This window comes from Pleurodeles waltl, chromosome 2_1 (genome assembly GCF_031143425.1).
Source record: "Pleurodeles waltl isolate 20211129_DDA chromosome 2_1, aPleWal1.hap1.20221129, whole genome shotgun sequence".
In the NCBI taxonomy this organism is placed as follows: domain Eukaryota; kingdom Metazoa; phylum Chordata; class Amphibia; order Caudata; family Salamandridae; genus Pleurodeles; species Pleurodeles waltl.
Genome location: NC_090438.1, coordinates 167448819 through 167473183, shown reverse-complemented (window position 1 = coordinate 167473183; position 24365 = coordinate 167448819). Strand labels below are relative to the sequence as shown.

The 24365-nt window shown below is 44.8% G+C and overlaps 1 protein-coding gene across 5 annotated transcripts in view; it reads left to right on the top strand.

The window, feature by feature from the left end:
* The window catches only part of GRIA3 (glutamate ionotropic receptor AMPA type subunit 3), a 1035516-nt gene that overhangs the window by 875221 nt on the left and 135930 nt on the right, over positions 1-24365 (top strand). For 3 of the 5 annotated variants that reach the window (XR_011199206.1, XM_069211976.1, XM_069211994.1), the window contains exons 13-14: positions 2179-2426; positions 2986-3100. Coding sequence is in view for 4 of the 5 variants with exons in the window: in XM_069211976.1 (XP_069068077.1) it covers positions 2179-2426; positions 2986-3100 (363 nt within the window). In the remaining variant the exon portion in view is untranslated. The remainder of the gene's footprint in view (positions 1-2178; positions 2427-2985; positions 3101-24365) is intronic. The other 2 variants (XM_069211966.1, XM_069211985.1) reach the window with 1 other exon arrangement.

The window sequence follows — 24365 nt, the reverse complement described above, 5'->3', positions numbered from 1 at the left end:
CCTCTGTAGGTAGTGCCTGACATTACCCCTGAGATCTAGGTGCTAATGAAACCTCTTCTCTTGGAGGTAAAAGACCAAGTGGTCCAGTTGACTTCCAACCCATGCATAAAGGCATTGTTTTGTGAAATCCTTATCTTCCTAAGGTTTACCATCAGAGAAATATAAAGACCACCGAAACACCTAAGCAATGTTTGTGCTGCAATACGCCCCGGCTGGTTTGCAGTTGTATCTTTTCAGCTTGACCCCTGCTGCTCTTTTAACAGTAAATTAAATATTTCATGTGAAATTAACAACCTGTAATGATTATCATAATACACAGCACAGTACACAGTGCACCTTTAAGTGGCAGGAGCAATTTCATTAAATGTAAATTGATTGTCTGCTGTATTATGAACAATGACAGACACTATGGACCTGAGTTACAAACTCTTTTTTAGACTTACCACTTATACCTATAAATGAAAGCAATTTACACATACGTCAGTTACACCATAATTACATAAGTGTAAATACTGGCACAAATCAGCAATTAGGAATCTGTACCTGTTTTTTACAGAGCAGATAAGGAACTCACATCTTCCACGTCCAACATATAAAGTAATCACTGCACCAGCTCCCATTGGGTGACGACATTTCATATATTTACTTCTATATCGCATTTGGGTGATCAACTATATATCTATTGCGTTCTTACGAATTATGGTCCACTTCCTATTAAGTTTGTTTTTAAAAGTGAGATTTCTGGTTATTTGGCTCATTATATTTTTTACCTTAGTCCCGGGGTTGTGATTGGGGCATCCCCAGAGGTGTGCAAGAACAGCAGTTAGGGAAATACCGCAGAGTTGAGATGTAGACCCAGGACATACCCACTCCAAATTCCAGGCAGAATAAAATATTCATCTCACCCCTAAAATGTATATTTTGTTCATCAATCTGTGTCCAGGCTCTCAAAAGAATAAGCACAAGAATGGTTTAGAAAGGATGAACTGCAGCTGAGGCAGAGTTCTTTTTGTTTTTACATACTTGCACGATCGATTTGATTTTGTATACATAAGTGCTTCAAACAGTGTGCCATGGGCCAGTGCTCTGAAACATGAATCGTCTGTTTAGAGAAGGAGATGATACAAAACGTATACTTCAATGGTGCGTTTGGAAGTAACATTTACAACTGAAAATGAAGAAAAGAGGCCATCTTTGCAATTTAACACATCTTCTGGTCTGTTATTGGGGGAATTCTTGGTTCAGCAGTCCAAGTGTGATTGGTCAACACTTTGATCCCTAGTTCCATTAATAATTGGAGTTATACTCTAGAAATCAGAACATTGGTTGGTAGCAGCCCTAGGATTGATAAGGATAGAGACTTAATTGTGTACATCTGCAATGACGGAAGAAATCTTTCCAATAGGAAAAATGGACCACTATTCAATCACCTACCATGATCTTCTGTTGGCAATGTGGATTAATTGGGCCCATTTTTACACTAAAATGGCATTGGGGGTCGTGCACCTTCTCTTGCTCCTGTGCTGATCTACCGGATATGAATGTAGTTGCACTGGTATCATCTGCGGTAGTATGGTATATCTCGATTGTGAGTGCCTTGGTACGTGCTGCAATATATATCACACCTCATAAAATTCGATGTACCGGCTTCAGAATTTACTAACTGCAATAAAAAAGCACATGTTGCTGGTATTCCCCACGAAATGGGCCATTACAAGCAAATAATGTTTTTCGCAGTATTTATCAGTTTTTATTATTCCCAGCATGTACCACGTCATTTTCCCCTAGTAAATTTCCTCTGGTTTGATCTGCTTAAAACAATCTAGGGCTCAGACTTTATCACACCCTGCAATTACCTTGTGTAATAAACTCCCCACCACTGGCAAATCCAATTCTTATGCAAATGTTGCTCAAGGATTGTTAAAAAAAAACAGATACTCGAAGAATTGGTGTTCAAACTGTTTGACATTTGCGGCTAGTGGTCAGATATTGCACTGTCCACACCTGTAATGTAAGGAATGCGATACCCTGTTAGAATGTATTTAGTGTAAAACATATACCATGCTTCTGAACATATACCCGCAGCAAGCATGCATAAGTTAACAAAAGAAAATGTGTTTCGACAGCCTGAAACATCTTGTTAATGTAACCTTGACACTCTTCGTTCTCCTTTCTCAGAGATCAAAAATCGCTGTGTATGAGAAAATGTGGTCGTACATGAAGTCGGCGGAGCCGTCCGTGTTTACTAAGACCACCGACGACGGCGTGGCCAGGGTGCGCAAGTCGAAGGGGAAGTTCGCCTTCTTGCTCGAGTCGACCATGAATGAGTACATCGAACAGCGAAAGCCCTGCGACACAATGAAAGTTGGTGGAAACCTGGACTCCAAAGGCTACGGTGTGGCAACTCCAAAAGGCTCGACATTAAGGTGGGTGGAATAATATAACAATAACCCCCGTTGTTATAGTATTCCACCTACCCTGATGTAGTGTGTTTGTCATTTTCTTTCTTGTGGATGTCTTGAGGTAACATAGTTTAAACTCTTTAAGTATTCCCCCAGTTTAACTAATCGGTAATTTATCGCTCTATTTATACTTTTCTTAATGCATCCATTTTAAATGTTTTTTTTCTGTGTGTTGTCCTTCCTGACTGTTTGTCTGGCTTTTAATTTAACTGTCTAATGGCTTTTTGATGTAAATGTTAAAAGCCGTCTTTTTAAAAATGATAGTTTAATTGCATGCTGTGGTGTTCCTGTTACCTTTTCGTGTCAAAGACAATGTCCCCACCCCGCACACTTCAGTTTTTTAATGATATCCGCTGTATGCCACCGCCCAATTATTTAACCCTGTTCTTGCTGTGCAAACCTTTCCGCTAGCCCCACATTCTGTGAAATTTAGCCAATTTGTCCTCTTGTGCTCTTTTTTATACGTTACGATTTCTCAAGCATCATCTGCATATTCTTACAAGTTATGTTTTATCGTTTCAAGAAATGCTGTTAACCTGGCAGTATTAAAACTGAATGAGCAAGGCCTCTTGGACAAATTGAAAAACAAATGGTGGTACGACAAAGGAGAGTGCGGCAGCGGGGGAGGTGACTCCAAGGTCAGCCTCAATGTCACCACAATCGGGTACCTTAGTCACGAGTAATCGGCAAGGCTGTTATTTTGTTATCCTACAATGAGTATACGGTGCATTCGGAACCCCTATGAAGTCGTGACAAATACGTGTAAAAAAAACACTCGTGACAGTAGCTTTTAAATTTCACTCTCGAATTTGTATCACCAGCAAGTTTGATCCTACATGGGACCCTTATTCAGCTAACAGATCTGTCAGGCTCCAATAGTGTTCTTGCTTTTATCTGTAAACAAAGAGCTGCCCTTCAAGGGTTGGCTCCTTTTCAAATGAGCAATGAAGACGCATTGGCAAAGAACTCGAAATCACACCCACTCCACTCGCGATTTTTTTTTTACCCTCTCAGTCATCTGTTTCGTTATTCGTGGCTCAGTAGTCAGTTGCATGTTGCGAGTTGTTTTGGCAAAAAAGTAATTTGCTACTGACTACTGACAGAAAACCCAAGTGGAAAGGAAAGGTGACCGTGCATGAAGACAATTACCAGTTTTGGGCACAGTGCTCATAGATTATGCAGTCATTCTTTTGCTGCTAAAATACGTTTTACGGCAAAACAGATGGTGTAGAATCCAAGGGCAGAAAAGTGCCTTTTATAGCACATATAGTCATTTCCATCGTGTCCGTGCACTTTTTTGCACCTTCCACTGCGTCATTGCACTTGGGGCGGTCTTTTATGAAACAATCTCCAAAATGGCGCACTGGTATGTCCGAAAAAAGTGCCACGCAAAACACAAGTTTGCATGATGAAGTGGGCTCTCAAGTAGTACGTCCGTTTGATTTTATCAACTGAGCAGCTCTTCCATGCTCTCCAGTCAATAATGACTCAGAATTGGTGCACAGCCCTAAAATGGCCGCCGCTTCTGGGTGATTGTTGACGGCAGGGGTGGGAGCTAACAGCTATAGGATTATTTGGGCATTCTGCTGTGTCCTTCTAAAACCTTTTCTTTTCAGAATTTTCCATTTCAGAGGCTCCATCAGAGACTCCATTTTGTCTTCAATCTTTGAGGTGCTTGTTGCAATTCTATGGTTCTACTTGGCTGACGACTGTTGAAAAACAAATTCGTTGCCATCAGGGAAGTAGGAGGATAGAAATGGAAGAACATATTTACGGTGAGCAGGAGCTATACAGTAGTAAAGAAATCCAAAGAATGCAGAACTAGAAAGGTAAGTAATCTAATTCCCAAGCTAATGCAGGCAGAGGACAGAGAACTTAATTGCTGTTTCTGCAAATGCTGAATTGTAATGTTCTATGATGTCTGGAGATTGTATATTGTATAAGTAGTGCTCTAAATAGATACCGTCAATATGAAATCAGAGTCAATGATCCGCATTGTAGGAGGGAATGCTATGTTAACCTTAAAATATTGCTGTAATTTTGAACTAAGTTCTTGTATTTACAATTCAAGTCATGATTTTAGAATTCAAGCAAACACAATATTCGTCAAACCAATTACTATGCAATGCTTTTTTTGCAAATATTAGATTTTCACACTACATGACAACATTTATAGGAGACATTGCAGGTAATGAGCGTGTTGCAAAATCCATGAGTGACCATCTCATCAAACCCACACTAAGCGCCTGCTTGAACATGTTTATCAAGAAAGAGATCTTCTTCATACTCTGTGAAGGACATTACACTATGTGGGATCAGTTAATAGGGCTAAGTTGGTTGCAGTGCTCCAATGTCTAAGTGAAGTACAGAGCTGCACTGAGATAGTTACTTTGTCAGTCTCCCAAGAGTAGTATGCACAGCGTGCATGGTCAATCTACTTAAACTTCTGAGAGGGGTTACAGAATGCTTGACCTCTGTCCACCATTCTCTTCCACAATCTAAGGAAGTGCGCCCATGAGGCTAAAATGTGAGGCAACAAAGAGGAAATAGTCCACCTTGGACAACTTTCACTTTACTCCTTACTGCTTATCTTGGGCGTGTAGGCTATGCAAGCGGGCATGCAAACAAATAACACATGCTGCCTTACCACACACCCCCAAGGAAATCTCCCAAATTGCTAATACACTTTAGTGGCTCAATAAAGAGCATTTAACAATGATTGTCCTAACAATGGGCCAGATGTATCAAAGGGTTTTACCCATTCTGTGTCTATGGAAAAATGTTTTAGTACATCTGGCCCAATATCTTTATCACGAGGCAACATGGCTCTGTGCCTTTGCAAATCTAGAAATCTAGTTTCTATCCCTATTTGGTACATGTGTAAATTCTCAGGTCCTCATTATTTGCGGTCCAATGTTTTCTGTTCCCTGCACAAACCCCTCTTTGAATAGGGGTCAAAATTACCAGTGATGAGGAGTTTATTGCACTTGTTAATTGTCTACTGTATTGCAATAACGTTCAGATCTCTCAGATACATTATGGGCAGAATAAGCCTGCCAAAATATAAGGTGTGGGGAGGGGCAAGTAATTTCTGAAGCATGAGGTTTTGGTGCAGAAAAAAACAAAATCATTTAGTTAATTCTCATTATTCGGGGAATATTTTGAATAGGTGCTCTTTATTGCATCCTTATATTCCGAACCCCAAGATATTGGATTCTACCGGGTGTGATCAATATCACAGTATCCTTTGGGGCATTTGCAATTTGGGTCCTACTGCACCTACCTCACCATATTAAAACTATGAAATTGCTTTTCTCTAACTGTCATTCTAATGGACCACATTTTCATAGAAATATAGTAAAATGGCAAATACATATTTCAGAGGGCTTAATGCTAGTGTAATCTGTGACTTTGTCCATCATAAGATGTGCTGAATTGACTTCAGCTCATTATGTGAATTCATCAAGGTCTTATGTCATACACCTGTCCGTTCCAACTCTGTAATTTGATATCAACAAAACAAGAAAAGTATTAGAAATTATCATGTTGGATCAATTTGAAGGTATTTGTGTAGACATAGAAATTCATTCTATGTTTTTTCTTTGACACATCTTTCCATATATCTTGTACTTGTAATGACTACAGATAATTAATTTTCAAGGTGATTCTCTGATTTTGAAATTAAGACTGTTTTACTTTTATCCCTTAAGGTTTATATAAATTTGGTGATGATTCTCTGATTTTGAAATTAAGACTGTTTTACTTTTATCCCTTAAGGTTTATATCAATTTGGTGTTGATTCTCTGATTTTGAAATTAAGACTGTTTTACTTTTATCCCTTAATGTGTATATCAATTTGGTTAGTGTAACATTTTTTAGATGCACAATACTTTGGGGATGATTACGAGTTTGGCGGTCAGAAAACCCCCACCACCAAACACCTTATGATAAGAGCGCCAAAGTGCTTGCGGGCTTCCCACCAACCCCATTACAACTTTTCCACTGGGCTGACCGGTGGAAACCAAGGATTTCAGCCGGTCAGCCCAGTGGAAAACGTGCGGTGGCATTGGACGGAGCCGAGTCCAAGGCCATCACACAGGGGGCTCCCCAGCACCCTCGGAATGTGCAATCTCTTCCCAGCAGACAGTGCACATTTTGACTGTGCTAAGGTGGGGGGGCCTGCACTTGTTCTCCACCATCCTTTTCATGGCAGTTGAACAGCCATGAAAAGGCTGGCAGAGAGCATGGTTGTAATCAGCATGACGGCGCTGACTACAGCGCTGCATGGCTGATTACAACCACGACCACCATCATCCCATCAGGTTCAAAGCTTTTTTGGGTGTCCGACCTCCAGGGTCATAATGTGGTGGTCGGACCGCCACAGTGGTGGCAGTCCAACCTCCACCCCGAGTCTGGAGGTCTTCAGACAGGCAGACTCATAATAGGATACTTAGTGTGATGTAGAGGTCATGCAATTTTATCGAAATTTTCAAGGTAGCAAATATGCATGATCTATCCTTGCCTTTTTTAGTTTAAATCTGTACTTAAAATCATGTTCGCAAAAGTGCTTTGCTCCTTATGTGTAAATGAAAATTGTATTTACGTTGGTGTTTCATTTCCAAGCAACTAGATTCAATGAGTCGATGAAAATCATGTCTCTTACGTAGCAACGTCTTATAAATTTCAGTTTTTTTATATTAAGTATTGTTGATAATTGTTGAATCTATTTTTGGATGCAGTTAGTTCTCCATTTGACTCGTTTTCGATTAGTGAGTGAGCAGGCAGAACATACTAATGTCCCTGTTTTACACTGCCATGTCAGCATGGCAAAACAACCCTTTTGCTAGGCCCAAACCTTCCCTTTTTATACATATCTCACCCCTAAGGTATACTCTGACAGCCTAGAGGGCAGGGTGCAATATATTTAAAAGCAGGACATGTACCTTTAAGTTTTGCATGGCCTGGTAGTGAAAAACTCCCAAAGTTGTTTTTCACTACAGCAAGTCCTATCTCTCCCATAGGATAACATTGGGATTACCTTATTACATCCTATAATTGTAATTCACAGCATGGAAGAGATAAGTTTGTCAAGTTTGGTGTCTCTGATCCCAATATTTAGAATCACAACTAATGCTGATGTCACATTTAAATTTTATTTATGAAAATGTCACTTTTAGAAAGTTGGCATTTTCTTACTGTAATATATCAAAACATACTGAACAAGCCTCTATACCACCATCCAAAGAAAACTCAAATGGTTTTGAAAAAAGGACACTAACCCACCAACCTACTTGTTGGCATGCTTCATCATTGGGTTCCCACCTAATTTGCAGAGTGCACCATAGGTGCGGTACAGTGCCTGATTATAGCGGAGCTGGTTCTGTTTTTCAGAGTGAGGTGAAAGTGACTGTTAAATCATTTTTTTAAAGCTACCTCCAGGATATCACCCTCCAAAAGGGTTGTGTCAAAAATGTATTATTGGACTCATGGGGCACGGTTAAAAACAGTAGTGGGTGTTAAGGGAGACCTTTATTAATCTCTCACATCCATTCACTAGAAGTGTTTTTGGCTCCTGAAATCAAACTTTTTGACTCTTCTCAACTGTGAATGAGTTAGTTTGTGCGTGAACTGCAACACTCGCCTGATTAATCAGCTTGAGCCGCTGCAAGTTTGACTCTTTGCACAGCAAGTATGACCTCTCTTGACTGCAAAATTCCAGCCTGCCTGACTGCGACACCCAGCCGACTCTTCATGCCTGCGGGCCAGCGACCAGTGACGTTATCCTTGCTCCCGGCAAACTTCTTCCCCACAAATGGGACTTTTGGCCCTATTCTTGAGAAGGTAAAACTTCAGCTGGACTTATCTAGGGCTGTATCTGACCCATGCTCCAGCAAAGTCAGCCTGAACATTTGGAATTAACCTGGTATAGCACAACCTGATATGTCCTTTATGCTTTTAAGCACTATATTGCATTTTAATCTGTAAAAAATAATAACTCAGGTTTTTCCTATTGGATTTTTGGCAATTTGGTTTTGTTTTGTTCATTCAATTAAGCTCAAGTTGGCTAAACTAGTGTGGATTATGTATGTGTGGTGTTTTCACTGTTTTACTATTTGAGGTGTTGCACAAATACTTTACACATTGCCTCTTAAGTTAATCATGACTGCTCTGTGCCAAGGAACCCGAGGGTGAACACAAGCTAACCTAGGGTGTGTTTGTGACTTACCCTGACTAGAATTGTGGTTCTTGCTTGGACAGAGTGCATACCTCTGCCATCCTGAAACCCAGTTTCTAACATTGGTGATCAGTGGTTAGGAGAGCACTTGTGTTTGTGCAATGCCATACAGTAATGTGGTGTACACTACCATCCACATCCAAGACCATTTTGAATTTTTAATTCTCTCTGATTTCCCTGATTGGCATTTTAAAAACTTTCCTCAAAATCTTGTCTCTGGCTGCTGGTTCTACATTTGGAACCATGGAATTCGAGCTGCCCAACATGAAAACCTACACAGTAGCCCAGCTTAAAGACTTTCGCAAGGAGATGGAATTTCCTGCCAAGAATGCCACAAAGATAATGGAATTTTAAAAGGCTCTGAGGGCCTGGGCAGAACCCCACTTCAAGGAGTATAATGGATTGGGGGAGCCTGGGAATGGCTCTTCTGAGGAACCACCTGCAGTGGCTGAGGGTGAAATCCCTGAATTTGAGCTCCCTGTGAGAGCAGGAAGCAGTGTCTCCTTTTGTAGCCTATCCACAGAGGAGCGAGGTAGAGGAGGCAGGAGATAGAATTTAAAATTCAAAATGGTCTTGGATGCGGATGATGGTGTACACCACTTTACTGTATGGCACTGCACAAATAAAAGTCCTATTCTCTTGGCCGGATCAAAGCCGGAGGCTGAAGTGATGGTAAGGCTGAAAGGGAGGCCAAAAAGGCTGAGGAAGAAAAAGCCTTAGGAGAAACTAAACTTCTACTGGCTCATGAACTGAGTCTGAAAGAGCTGGATATCAAGGCCAGAGTGGCAGATTCCATCAGTGATGGTGGCAGCATACATGCAGTACCTGAGGGAGACAAATTGTATACCCAAGGAGTTGGTGCCCAGTTATGTGGTGAGAGGTGACATTGATAAATGGTTTTCTGTCTATTAATTTGCACTGAAGGTTCACAGGGTTCCTGAGGAGCACTGGTGTGGTTGGGAGGGGGGTCGGTCTGTGAAAACATATGCCTGCACTTGGGAGAGACACACTTCTGACAGAGGTTGGAGACCAAACCAAGTATACCGCTATAAAGGCCATTTTAATTGCCAAATGTGGGCTGACTCACAAAAAGTATCGCCAAAGATTCAGGGACAGACAGAAGCTCCCCTTCCAATCCAGGGTAGATTTTGTTGATTACTCCAGTAAGGCATGAATGGGTGGGGTAGGGGCAGCAAGGTTACTGATTTTAAGGGGTTGTACCATTTGATCATGAGAGAGCACATACTCAGTATCTGTATTCCTGAGCTGCACCTGCACCTAGTTGACAGTAAGCTGGCTGGCTTCAGGAAGCTTGCTGAGGAGGCGGACCTCTGGACTAGCACCAGAGTGCCCAAGAAGGTACGTGGGAGTGACCCCAAGAAGGGTGGTTCCAGTTCCACCCAGCAAAGTGAGCAGAAGGTTAAAGATGACCCAAACAAGTCCCACAGTAAGGAGGGAGGAAAGGGTTCCCATGCCCCATCTGCAAAACAGTTGGTTCTAGAGGGCAGTGACCCAAGGCACCCCATTTCCAGCCCGCTGCTTTGAGTTCTTCTAGTTAGGATACAAGCAGGGGGACTCTGCTCTAAGAAACCAAAACCACCCACTGGTGGGACCTCTACAGGGGTAGTCAATGGGACCTTAGGAGCAAGTAGTCCCCAGTGGCAGGTCACAGACCATGCCATGATCTCCCTTAACGGGAAGATAAACATAGAGACTGAGCTGGTGATCTCTAAGGGTGAGAGTCATCACTTCTACCAGGTAGAAGTGAATGGGGTCACAGTCACTGCTCTGAGGGATGCCAGGGCTAGTCATGCCATGATAGTGGAAAGGCTAGTTTCCCCAGAGCAGGACGTGGCCCAGGTGTGTAGGGTGACTGAAACCCATGGGCAGGACCTTTTCCACCCTATGTCTCTGGTGTCCCTGGAGTGGGGAGGGAGGGTGACCCAGAAGAGAATCATAGTTGGTTCCCAGATACCTATGGACTGCATTCTGGGGAATAAGATATCCCTAGTGGCAGGAGGACTGGGAGGGAGGAGCAGCCCCCCCAGGGTGCCCTGACAGTTCAGTTTTCTGGGGGTATAGCTCCCAAACAGAGGATATAGGAGTCGAGATTATGGGGCAAGGTGAGTGTTGACTCACCCATGACTCATGTACAGCCTCAGAGTACAGTCCCTGGGTTGATTGACTAGTGTCAGGATACCACCCCTGAACTGGTGGGAGGTTCAGTGAAAATGGGATGCAAAATACCTGGGGATACTGCCCTCCACTCTCAGAAACCTCAGAGGGCAGAGAACCTGCAAGAGCCCATAGGGAACTCCTTGCCAGCCCAAAGGCTGAAATAGAAGCTTACCCACTGTCCATACTCAGGGCCCTCACCTGGTAGCAGATGGCCTGGTGCCTGGTCTTCAAACTGACAGTTATCAGTGGCCTCTGTTGGTTACTGTCCTTATGGATTGAGTTTTCCTTGGGTTGGGAACAGAAGTCTAATCCAAGGGGTAAAATGGGCCACATCACATTGTTGGCTATGGTGCTATCTGTCTACTGGGATGCACTAGTGAGCAAGTTAAGGTTAGGAGCTGCACAGATGGGGTCCACAGATGAGGAGAAGGGTTCCCCCTGGGGCTTTTCAGTGGCTCTGGAGGGTGTTGTCAGAGGGATGCCACTGAAGACAGAAAGCCATAGAACTGACTATTGTCCCTACAATAGCAGGACATTGCCCACATTCTATCGCCTATTGAATAGTCTACCCTAGCTTTAGGCTGGAGCGGGGTCATGCTGGACATGGCCCATTCTACAGGGTCACCCCCAAACCTTTTGCCCTCCCCATCCACTTTTCTGACCTTGTGTTTGCTGGCTTAACAACTCTGTGTACTTACCCACTGCTAACCAGTGCTAAAGTGCTTGCACTCTCTCCCCTAAATCATGTTAACAATGGCTCAATCCCAGTTAGCATATTTCCCTTGTAAAGTGCACTACATGTGTCCAGTGCATGTAAATTAAATGCCAATTGTAGGTCTGCAGCATTGATTATGCCACCCACTGAAGTAGCCCTTTAACCATGTCTCAGACCTGCCAGTGCAGAGACTGTGTGTGCAGTTTTACACTGCCTTGTTGGCCTGGCAAAATAAGCCCTTTTTCCAGGACCAAGCCTTCCCTTTCTGTACACATGTCACCCCTAAGGTAGACTCTGACAACACCGTGGGTAGGGTGCATTGTATTTAAAAGGCAGGACTTCTACATTCAAGTTTTACATAACCTGATAGTGAAAAACTCAGAAAGTAATTTTGCACTACAGCAAGGCTTATCTCTCCCATAGGAAAACATTGGGATTACCTTATTACATCCTATAACTGCAATTCTCACTCTGGAAGAAATAGGCTTGTCAAGTTTGGTGTCTCTGTTCCCACAGTTTAAAATCACAATTTATGGTGAAGTCGGAGTTTTAAATTGTAGTTCTGAAAATTCCACTTTTAGAAAGTTGGCATTGTCTTACCTTAGCCATTTGAATCCAGATGTACGACCCAATTTACCGGTCACAAACAGCCCATTGGGCCTTTTGCGACCAGTAAAATGCATATTTGGTAGAAATGGGGTCAGAGGTATACACCTTGGTCCAAGTAGGGACAACAATCCTAGTCAGGGTAAGTCACACACAATCCAAATTATCCTGTGCCCACCCTCTGGTAGCTTGGTACTGAGCAGTCAGGCTTAATTTAGAAGGCAATGTGTAAAGTGTTTGTGCAAAAAATCATACTGTAACATAGTGAAAATATCACAAAAACACACCACACGGGTTTAGAACAAAAAGATAATATTTATCTGAATAAAATAAGGTCAAAACAACAAAGATCCAATAAGCAAAAGTTGAAATATCACTTTTTTAAAGGTTTAAAAGAGTCTTAATCATTAGAAATGAACAGTTGTCTCTTACACACTGTTAGACTTGGCATCCTTGGCGTGGTCTCCCCTAACATTTTACCTCTGCTTCCCAGGTTGTTGATATGTGCTGGACTATGTTTTTGATTCTCTGGGCACTCTGCCACTGCTGACCAGTGCTAAAGTGCAAGTGCTCCTGTGTAAAATGTATGTGTAAATTGTCTTACCCCTGATTGTCATATCTGATTTACTAGTAGGTCCCTAGTAAAGTGCACTAGAGGTGCTCAGGGCCTGTAAACCAAATACTACTAGTGGGCCTGCCACACTAGTTGTGCCATCCACACTGGTAGCCTTGTAAATATGGCTCAAACCTACCACTGCATTGACTGTGTGTGGAGTTTTAAACTGCCAATTTGACTTGGCAAGTGTTCCCACGTGCCAGGCCTAAACCATCCCTTTTATACATGTAAGGCACCCCTAAGGTAGGCCCTAGGTAGACCCATGGGTAGGGTGCAGTGTATGTTAAAGGTGGGTCATGTACTGTTGTGTGTTACCTGTCGGAACGGTGAAATGTTGTTGCAAGGCCTATCTCTCTCTCATAGGTTAACATGGGGGCTCCCTTTAAATACATTTAAAGTGCAGATTCCCTTTGAGAGCAGATGGAAATATGGAGTTTAGGGTCTCTGAACTCACAATTTAAAAATACATATTTTAGTGAAGCTGGTTTTTAGATTGTTAGTTTGAAAAGGCCACTTTTAGAAAGTAAATATTTTCTTGCTTAAACCATTCTGTGACGCTGCATGTTTGTGGATTCCCTGACTGGGTCAGTTTGACAGTTGAGCTGTTTGCACCTCTCCTCTAGACAGTTGCACAAAGAGAGCTGGGGTGTAACCTGCATATTCTGATGAGCCATCTATGCTAGGAGGGAGGGGAGGAGTGGTCAATCACACCTGAAAGGGCTGTGCCTGCCCTCACACAATGCAGTCTTCAACCTCCTGGTGTGTGTCTCTGGCCTGGCCTGGGCAAGGCAGGACCTTGTGAACAACAGAGACTTTCCTTTGAAGTAGGCCTACTTCAAAGGCAGAAAGGGGTCTAAGTATTGGACCCAAACCCCATGAAAATTAGATCACTTCTGGATTCAAAAGGAACCTCTGCCATTGAGAAGAGGTGAAGAGTTGAGGAGACATGCTGCCCCTGCCTGTGCTTTGTTGGGCTATCCTGCAGTTGCTGCTTCTGCCTGTGAAAGGGGACAAAGACTGGGCTTTTCTTGTGCATTCCTACTTGAGAAGAATCTCCAAGGGCCTGAACTGAGCTTGTCTCCTGTTTTGAAGTCTCAGGGCCATCAAAGACTTCCTTTGCCAGCACCTGGACTCTCTACTGAGACTCCTGCCCAGCCAAGTGCTGCCTTTTCCAGTCCCAGGGCCCTTGAAAGGTGAAGTTGGCAGACAAGAGCTGAAAATCCACGCACAGAACGCCATGCGATGTAATTTTCGATGCACCATCCACAATGCAGCTGATAAACGATGTGCCACCCACCTCGCAGCTAAAATCAATGCTCCACCTGCATCGCGGTTGGCAGATCGATGCATCATGGCTGGAGAAACGACGCACAACACCCACTTTCGGCTGCTGATAATGATGCAAACCCCATGCGGTGCAGTTTTCTAACACCATGCAACAGGATTTTCCATGCATCATCCCTGGGCGTCAAAGTCAGCCTGATGCAGGGATCTTTTTGATGCCCAGGGATGATGCGGGTAAATCCTTTTGCGCTGGAAGCAGGCACGGGTGTTGCATCGATCCAGTAGTCGAAGCGTTGAATTTTCCATCACAAGGCAGGTGCTGCGTTGAATTTCCACTCAGGAAGTCAGGCTGCGTCGTTCTGGTTCAACTGTCCATCATTTCCAGCAGGCCGTACGTCGATTCGGTTGTCAATGCATCAAATTTTCCATTGCAAGGCAGGCACTGCATCGAGTTTCCACTCAGGAAGTCGGGATGCATTGTTCCGGTTTTGCTGTGTGGCGAACTCTCAGTTTCAAGGTAGGCTGTGCATCATTTCCAGCAGGCCGTGTGTTGATTTTTGGTGCACAAGGAGTTTCCTAAAGAGATGAAGTCTTTTTGGCCCTGAGACTTCAGAAAGTAGGAGACAGTCTCAATCCAAGCCGTTGGAGAGCACTTCTCAGCAAAGTCAGAGGCCAGCAGGGCAGCAGGGAAACAGCAGGGCAGCAGTCCTTCTCAGCAAAGCATCAAGAAAAGTCCTTTAGGCAGCCAGGCAGTTCCTCTTGACAGGTTGCAGGTTCAGGTTCAGAAGTGTCTGATTTGGGGAGTTCAGAGACCCAGTTTATATTTCCAAAAATGCCTTTCAATTAGGAGAGACTTCAAAGAGTGGTTTTGAAGTGCACAAGTTCCCCTTTTAGTACAGGTCTGTCTGCCCGGGTCGCAGTAGGGGGTTTGGCAGTCCATTGTGTGAGGTCAGGTCATTAGCATTTGAAATGTGTCAGGACCTCCACCCTTCCAGCCCAGGAAGACCCATTCAATATGCAGATGAGTGCAGGTGTGTGAATGAGTGTCTTGTGGTTGTGGTTGTCTGGGTGAAATGCACAAGGGAGCTGTCCACCAGCCCAGCCCAAGCGTTGATTGGAGACAGGCTGTAAGGCACAGAAGGAATTTAAGTGCAGAGAAATGCTCACTTTGTAAACGTGGCATTTCTAAAATAGTAATATAAAATTCAACCCTCATCAGTAAGCAGGATTTTCTATTACCATTCTGGCCATACCAAATATGACCTGTTTACCCCTTTCAGATCAGAATCTACCACCCAAACAGTATATGAAAGGAGCAGGCCTCACAGTAGTAGAAAACGTATTTAGGAGTTTTCCACTACCAGGACATATAAAACACACATGTATATGTCCTGCCTCTTACTTACATAGCACCCTGCCCTATGGGTTACCTAGGGCCTACCTTAGGGGTGACTTATATGTGGAAAAAGGGGAGTTTAGGGCCTGGCAAGTACTTTTAAATGCCAAGTCGAAGTGGCAGTGAACTGTACTCACAGGCCTTGCAATGGCGGGCCTGAGACATGGTTAAGGGGCTACTTATGTGGCTGGCACAACCATTACTGCAGGCCCACTAGTAGCATTCAATTTACCAGCCCTAGGCCCATGTAGTGCACTTTACTAGGGACTTACAAGTAAATCAAATATGCCAATTGGGAATGAACCAATGTTACCATGTTTAAGGGAGAGAGCATATGCACTTCAGCACTGGTTAGCAGTGGTAAAGTGTGCAGAGTCCTAAAACCAGCAAAAACAGTGTCAGAAAAGTGGAGGGAGGCAGGCAAAAAGTTGGGGGATGACCACCCTAAGGCTGTCAGGTGTAGCAATATTCCTATGTACCAAGCCTATTTTGCGAGTCAGTAACCTATTACCGAATAGGGTTTGCGAGTTGCTATTACGAAAGGGCATGCAAAAGGTGTCCTTTCCTAATAGCAAGTCGCACTGGTAGGTATGAATGTTTCGCGACTGGGAATGCGGTTCCAAAACATTCATACTTCACCAATTCCGTGAAGGAAGTGGTAACCTATTCACAAAAGGGAAGGGGTCCCCATGAGACCCCTTCCCCTTTGTGAATCGGGGCAACAACATTTTTTCAGAGAAGGCAGTGATCTCACGGACCACTGTCCACTCCCCAAAAAAATGTTTTTTTTTTTCATTTTGATTTTTGAAATGCATCCCATTTTCCTTTAAGGAAAAAACAGTATTTCACAAATAAAAAACTGCTTTATCTAAAACGTTGTCACAAACATAGTGGTCTGCTGACCCCAGCAGGCCACCATCCCTGTGAGTGTGCCCATTCCCATGAATATTCATGAATCAGGTCCCTTGCGGCCCATTTGGGATGCGCAAACAGTGTCACAGACACTGTTGCACATCAGTGTTTGCCATTCACCATTTGCAAGTCACTAAAAATTGCGAGTCGCAAACACTGAGGATTGTACATCTGGCCCTTGGTGCCTACTAAGGGCCTGATTCTAACTTTGGAGGACGGTGTTAAACCGTCCCAAAAGTGGCGGATATACCACCTACCGTATTACGAGTTCCATAGGATATAATGGACTCGTAATACGGTAGGTGGTATATCCGCCACTTTTGGGACGGTTTAACACCGTCCTCCAAAGTTAGAATCAGGCCCTAAGTGTCTTCAATACTCGTTTGGGGTGGGGTGACAGCTGGGCTTCTACATTCCCTCTAGACAGCCACCCACAAAGGAAGCTTAGATGTGACTAATGGGCCATTCACAGCTTCATGGGCCATCCTGGGCAGGATAGGAGGGAGGGGCTCACACACGTGAATAGGCAATGTCCTGTCCCCACACAAAGGGCTGCATACCCCTCTATAGTGAGTCTTGAGCCATGGCAGGAAGGGGGGACTTCTGTGCACTTTAAAGACCTTTTTTTGAAGTCCCCCCACGTCAAAGGTGCACCTTTGTATAGGTACTGGACATCTGATACCACCAACTCAGTAGACTTCTGGACCTGTGAATACTCTGACAGGAAGAAGGACTGCTGTGCTGCTACATGGACTGCTACTGTGCTGGAGTGCTGCTCCAAAAGTCACTTCTGATCTGCTGTGCTGACCTGGTACCTGTTGCGCTCTTGCCTAGGGAAGGTGAAGTGGACCTGCAACCTCCATCTTGAACCTAGGACCCCAGAGTGCCTCTAAGTGCTAGTCTGTTGGCCTCCTGATCTGACCCTCTGGAACATAACAAGCTCCCCACGGCTCCTGACCTGTCATCAGCAAGCTACTGACCCCCGAAGAGGTGCTTTTCAGGCCCTGGGCCCTTGGAAGTGTTTTTTCTGCTCCTGAAATCAAGGTTTTGGGCTCCTTGTGACTGCGAATGGGCCCGTTCACACCAGAACCACACCACTTACCCAACGCTCTGCCAGTTTGTCCCTTTTCATAGAAAGTATCGCTTCTCACGACCGTGAGGTTCCAGCCTGCCCGTCTGCAACGCCCTGCAAACTCTTCGGATCTGTGAATCTGCAATGCTCTCCTTGCTCCTGGCAAACTTCTTCCCTGTGAACAGAACTCTTGGGCCAATTCTTGAGAAGGTACCTACTTTACTTTATTTCTTTATTTCTGCCAGACATATGGCCATAAAATTACAATAGATAAAGAAACAGTACATGTGAAGTTAAAAATACATCACAAAGTGGATAAAATGTTATAATCGAACAGAAAACTATCAATGCTTATTTATAGCATTAAAGGCCATCCATCTTATTGCCCCTGTGGCTAATAGTCCAAATACCAACAGCTAAAAACAAGACGAATAAATGAGCAGCACCATGGAGCTGCTGCTAATGCTTAAGATCTAATCATACATTTAAACTAACTAAAACAACAATGAATTCCTTATTTTTACGACACATTTTTGAAAGGAGCAGATATCGACACAGCCCGAAGGAGACTCCATAGTTTTCAGATATTCCAGGGCAGCCAAAGGGGACCGAATGCTGCGGCTCCTGACAATGAGAAACAAAAACATCCTGCTAAATTCCTGATACAATTTACAAAAAGAAAAACAAAGGGTAACTGGCTTTGAAATGGCACTTCATTACATGGGCATATCGAGATACTAGCCACCTCATGCTGCACCAATGGAAAACACAAGTTCCATCTCACAAAGCTTAAATGGAATCGCTTAAGTAGCATTCTCTTCCATGAGGAATCAAACCAGCCCACATATGGTGCCATTCTCAATGTCTCATGCAAAGTATCATGCTCTCTAACTGTGCTCTTGGAACACTCAATCACTTCTCTAGTGGTTTCTCTGTTTTGTTTAAACAAGGGACTTTCCTGGGCCATATCTTGCTTTATCATCCTTTCAGGCTGATAAAAAAGCTGCAACTCTCCCAGCTCACACAGCCCAGGCTTCACATTTTTGAGCCAGGTTGTGGTCAACACCCTGTCACACTTCAGATAATCCAGCACTATTTCTCTATTAAAAGTGTGTTAGAAAAAGGGTCTTTGGTTGGCAGTCAGGTTGCCCCCTGTCCATGCAAGGACCCTCACTCTTGTCAGGGTAAACAAGAATTACACTCAGTTAACCCCTGCTCACCCCCTTGGTAGCTTGGCACAAGCATGCAGGCTTAACTCAGAGACAATGTGTTAAGTACTTGTACAAACACAAACAGTAATACAGTGAACCACTACAAAATGCCACAACAATAGTTATTATTTTATCTAGATAAACAAGACCAAAAATGATGATAATCCACAATACACAGTAAAAATATAAATTTCATGCTTAAAACCACAAAAGTAGTGCCTGGAGGCATAAATGCTGCAAGTTAGTATTAAGTGGCATCGTGACAGAGTTGTTTCCTAAAATGCGACGCCAATGGCACAGTTTACGGAGTCATTCGACTCCCAGGTACAGTACCTTAGCAAACAAGTAGAAAACAGGCTGGTGCACAGTCGGTAAATGAGGCATTGCTGGATCCGATGCAGCATCAGTTCCAGGTGCTACGGGGCAGAAGGGCAGAGGCATCACGCAGCGGCGTCAGGTCATTATTGCAGAGCGGTGGAGGTGAAGTGGCATCACTTGTGAAGTCGGTCCTTTGGTTCCAGCAGGCACAAAGTCCGGCGAAATCACTTTGCTGCGGGGCAACCTCACGGGGTCGCAATGACATCACCGGGCTACAAGAGCTGCAATGGCGTTGGATGTCACGGATGTCTGACGTATGACACTCCGAAGTCAGCAAAGTCGAGCTGGATCAGTGGCTGCAGCGACGCAAAGCCTAAATGGTCATCAGGGTCGTCGCACTTCTGCGAGGTCCACGGCCTCGGCGAGCCGGCGTCACGGTTCTGGGCAGTGGCGTCCTTTACGAAGTCGCACAGCATCGCCCGGTGTCGTTAGACATGTTTTTCTCCAGAAATTCACTTCCAAGGGCCCAGGAACCGGAATGGCACCCTCTGGCAAGCTAGAGTCCATGGCAGGCAGACTTAGAACTGTGTGGTGAAGCCTTTGCTGTCCCTGAGGCTTCAAAAGAGGAGGTAAGCTCTACTCCAAGCCCTTGGAGACACCTCTCAAGCAGTACTGGAAAACAAAGTCCAGTCTCTGTCCCCTTGCACAGGCAGAAGCAGCAACTGCAGGATAGCCCAACATGGCACAGTCACAGGCCATGGCAGCACTTCTCCTCAGCTCTTCAGGTCTTCTCCAGACAGAGGGTCCTCTTGAAATCTTGAAATAATCTGATTTGCAGGGGTTTTGGGTCCAATACTTATCCCTCTGTCTGCCTTTGAGGTAGGTAAAATCCAAAGCAAAGTCTCTCTTGTTTGCAAGATCCTGCCTTGTCCAGGCCAGGCCCCAGACACACACCAGGGGATTGGAGACTGCATTGTCTGAGGGCAGGCACAGCCCTTTCAGGTGTGAGTGACCACTCCTCCCTCCCCTCCTAGCACAGATTTCTCATCGGGATATGCAGGTTACACTGCAGATCTCTTTGTGTCACTGTCTAGAGGAGAGGTACAAAAGAGCCCCACTGTCAAACTGACCCACACAGGAATTCCACAACCAGGCAGAGTCACAGAATATTTTATGCAAGAAAATTACTACTTTCTAAAAGTGGCATTTTCAAACTCACAATCCAAAAACCAACTACACTAAAAGATGTATTTTTAAATTGTGAGCTCAGAGTCCTCAAACTCCATATTTTTATCTGCTCCCAAAGGGAATCTGCACTTTAAAAATATTGAAAGGCAGCCCCCATGTTAACCCTTGAGAGGGATAGGCCTTGCAACGGTGAAAATCTGAATTTGGCAGTATTTCACTGTCAGGACATGTAAAAGACATAGGTACATGTCCCACCTTTAACATACACTGCACCCTGTCCATGGGCCTACTTAGTCCCTACCTGAGGGGTGCCTTACATGTATAAAAAGGGAAGGTCTAGGCCTGGAAAGTGGGTACAATTGCCAAGTCGAATTTGCAGTTAAAAACTGCACACACAGACACTGCAGTGGCAGGTCTGAGCCATGTTTACAGGGCTACTAACATGGGTGGCACACCAGTGATGCAGGCCCACTAGTAGCATTTGAATTACAGGCCCTGGACATCTCTGGTGCACTCTAATAGGGACTTACTAGTAAATCAAATATGTCAATCATGGATAGCCAATTATACATACAATTTACACAGGAGCACCTCCACTTTAGCGCTGGTTAGCAGTGGTAAAGTGCCCAGAGTATCAAAAACAGTAAAAAAAGAGTCCAGTACACATCAACAACCTGGAAAGCAGAGGCAGAAGGTTAGGGGAGACCATACCAAGGATGCCAAGTCTAACAAAGTAACATGTGGATTTGTCCATATGGAGTGCCACAACAACAATGGGGCTAGATTAATAGCATCCTCTGCATACTCCCCCCTAGCTCCTGAAGAGCAACACAGGTAGAGCAGGTCTGTGGGACCCTAAAGAGTCTCTTAAAACTCTGTTTTTGGCATCTTGAAGGGGCTTAGTAGTTACATAGCCCCACAGGCGGTGCCATACACTAAAATAGGGAGAGACTTTCTCCTGTATATCTTCAAATGGGGGTTCACAGGCTTTTTCCCCAATATGTTGGGCCAGACTAAAAATATACGCAAGTGACTTTTTGCCTTATGGTGCAAATACGAGGTCCCCCGTTCCTCTTCGAGTCAAAAACAACTCCCAAAAAGGAGAATTCAGGTGTGAGGGCCATTGATTGGCTTTGTAACTTGATGCCCCTCATCTTAGTTTGCCCTAAAGTTAGATATCATTATGAATGTTTTTGAGAGGTTTGTTACCAGACCCAGAGCTACCATAAATAGTACTAATTCATCAATTACATTTTCAAACTGTTAGGGTTTCTGGCCAGCAAAAACACATCAGCAACCTACAGCAAACCAGGGACCTTTTTCCCAGCTATGGATAGGGCATCAGAGACTCTGGTGGACAAGATGGGTCTGAGGCCATTAATGTATAATAAGAATAACAGCAGGGCTAAAACACACCCCTGGTGTAACCCCCATCCAATTATGAATTCCTTAGTTCTTTCACCTGAAGGACTGTACCAAACTGAGTCAGAAAGGACATAATGAAGGGCTCTCAGGAACAGGACAAAATCACCATCAACCCCCAGGTCAGTCAGTATCACCCAGAGCTTTGATCTCACCACACTATCAAAGGCGCAGGACAGGTCCATGAACTCCAGGAACATGGAGCTCTGCGTGGTGATAGTATACTTGCTTATCAGCAAGTGCAGATTTAAGTATTGCTCCAAAATGCCCAGCACCTCACGAAATCCATACTGCCCCTCCAACAGGATGCCAGTTGCCTCTACCAATTCTAAAATGTGACTCAGAACCACTCTACCCACTATCTTAACAGTCGAGTCCAAAAGTGAGATTGGACGATAACCCTTTTTAATACAGGGACTATAACGACTGAACCCCAAGATTGTCGTAAGCCAGTCTTACATAAGGCATTATAGCAGTTACAAAGTAAAGGACCCCATAGTTCTGTGGCAGTTTTATATAAATCCATAGGCACCCCATCTACATCTGGCATCTTCATACATAGGCTTTTGTTAATAGCCACCCTTACTTACTTCTTCAACAGAGAATTCTAACAGCAAGGAAAATTCTACCTCCTCCTCATCAACTGACCCCAAGTCACTTAGAGAGCTGTAGACTGTTTTAAAATGTTCAACCCAGGAATACTGGCTTATGGTGGTGATTACAGTGTTCAAATGTACCCCCATTGAACTGATGTTTCTAGTTACAGCCCAGAAAGTTCTAGAATCTTTCAGCCTACAGGCCCTTACAGCTCTCCCCAGGACTTATCTTGTAATTGCTTCCATCTGGTCCCTTACGCATCCCTGTAAGCCTGTCTACATTCAATGCACCTTCTACACATCCCTCAGGTTGGCCTTCAGAGCCTCATGGAGAGACTGGAAAGCCTTTCTATAGGCTTGGTCAAACTTAGGGGGTCATTCGGGGAAGCCGCCGGCCTGGCTGGAACCGCCAAAATACCGCTGCGCGGTCAAAAGACCGCCGCGGGTATTCTGGGTTTCCCGCTGGGCTGGCGGGCGACCGCCAGAAGGCCGCCCGCCAGCCCAGCGGGAAACACCCTTCCATGAGGATGCCGGCTCCGAATGGAGCCGGCGGAGTGGAAGGGGTGCGACGGGTGCAGTTGCACCCGTCGCGATTTTCAGTGTCTGCATGGCAGACACTGAAAATCTTTGTGGGGCCCTATTACGGGGGCCCCTGCAGTGCCCATCCCGTTGGCATGGGCACTGCAGGGGCCCCCAGGGGCCCCACGACACCCTATACCGCCATCCTGTTCCTGGCGGCCAAAACCGCCAGGAACAGGATGGCGGTATGGGGGTCGGAATCCCCATGGCGGCGCAGCAAGCTGCGCCGCCATGGAGGATTCCCCAGGGCAGCGGGAAACCGGCGGTACACCGCCGGTTTTCCGTTTCTGACCGCGGCTGTACCGCCGCGGTCAGAATGCCCATGGGAGCACCGCCAGCCTGTTGGCGGTGCTCCCGCGGTCGTTGGCCCTGGCGGATTTTACCGCCAGGGTCAGAATGACCCCCTAAGTCAAGCAAGCTGGGCTACATTTACTGGGTTTCATTAACATGCCCCTTACTACTAATCTGAGTTCTACAAAATGGGAGGACATCGCGGTCGGCCTGAACTTTTGTCCTTAAGCCGGTCTAGTGTGTTGACCCTTTATGCTTTTAAGCATTATATTGCATTTTATTCTTTTAAAAAATCATAACAGGTTCTACTTATTGGATTTTTGTCGTTTTGCTTTTGTTTATTAAATTAGATACCATTTTTCTACACTGGCGTGGATTATTTTTGTGTGCTGTTTTCACTGTTTTGCTCTTTTAAGTGTTGCACAAATACTTTATACATTGCCTCTTAAATTAAGCCTGACTACTCTGTGCCCAACTATCAGAGGGTGAGCACTGGCTAATCCAGGGTGTTATGTGACTTACCCTGAGTAGAATTGTGGTTCCGGCGTGGACAGGGTGCATACCTCTGCAAACCAGAAACCCTATTTCTAACAAGCATCGCCTGCAATTTGTTACAAGTTATGCCTTATAATTTCAAAACTTGTTGTTAACCTGCGAGTATTAAACCCGAATGTCCCCCTCCTGCATAGTTGGAGACCCTCTCTAACTGGACCTGCTCCATAAGTGGCACTTGAGTCTGGCCCATGAGTCCTCCCTTTGCTGACAGCAGTACCTCCTGAATGACATTGGCACCTGGCTCTATACAGCGGTCAAAAAGGGCCTCACTGGTACACCCCAAACACGGAGGACCATGTACTGCAGCTGCTTCTCTCTGAGCCCCTTGGCCTCCATCAGAACCATTCGTCTCAACATAACCCAGAGTCTGCCTCTGTATCCTGCAACAGCTCCCCATCTTCCCAGGTCATTACACAGATGCAGCCCAATTTCTGTGCTCATATGCACTGTCAGAACTGGACCATGCATCAGAGGAGTTTATGAGTGAAGGTGAACTGTGTGCTTCTGTGTGGGAGGTGTGAGTGCAGGGTGGGCATGTGTATGTGTGGGGTGCTTGTGTGTGTAGAGAGCTACCGATTTGTGTGCAGAAGTGCATGTAGTAGGTCCAGATAGATACCTGTAGACTGTGAGTACAGAATGTGTATGTTGGGGGGTCAGTCCAGAATGGGCTGATAATATACCTGTAATGAGTGATTGTAAGGGTATTCCTGAGGGCACATGGTGCTTGTA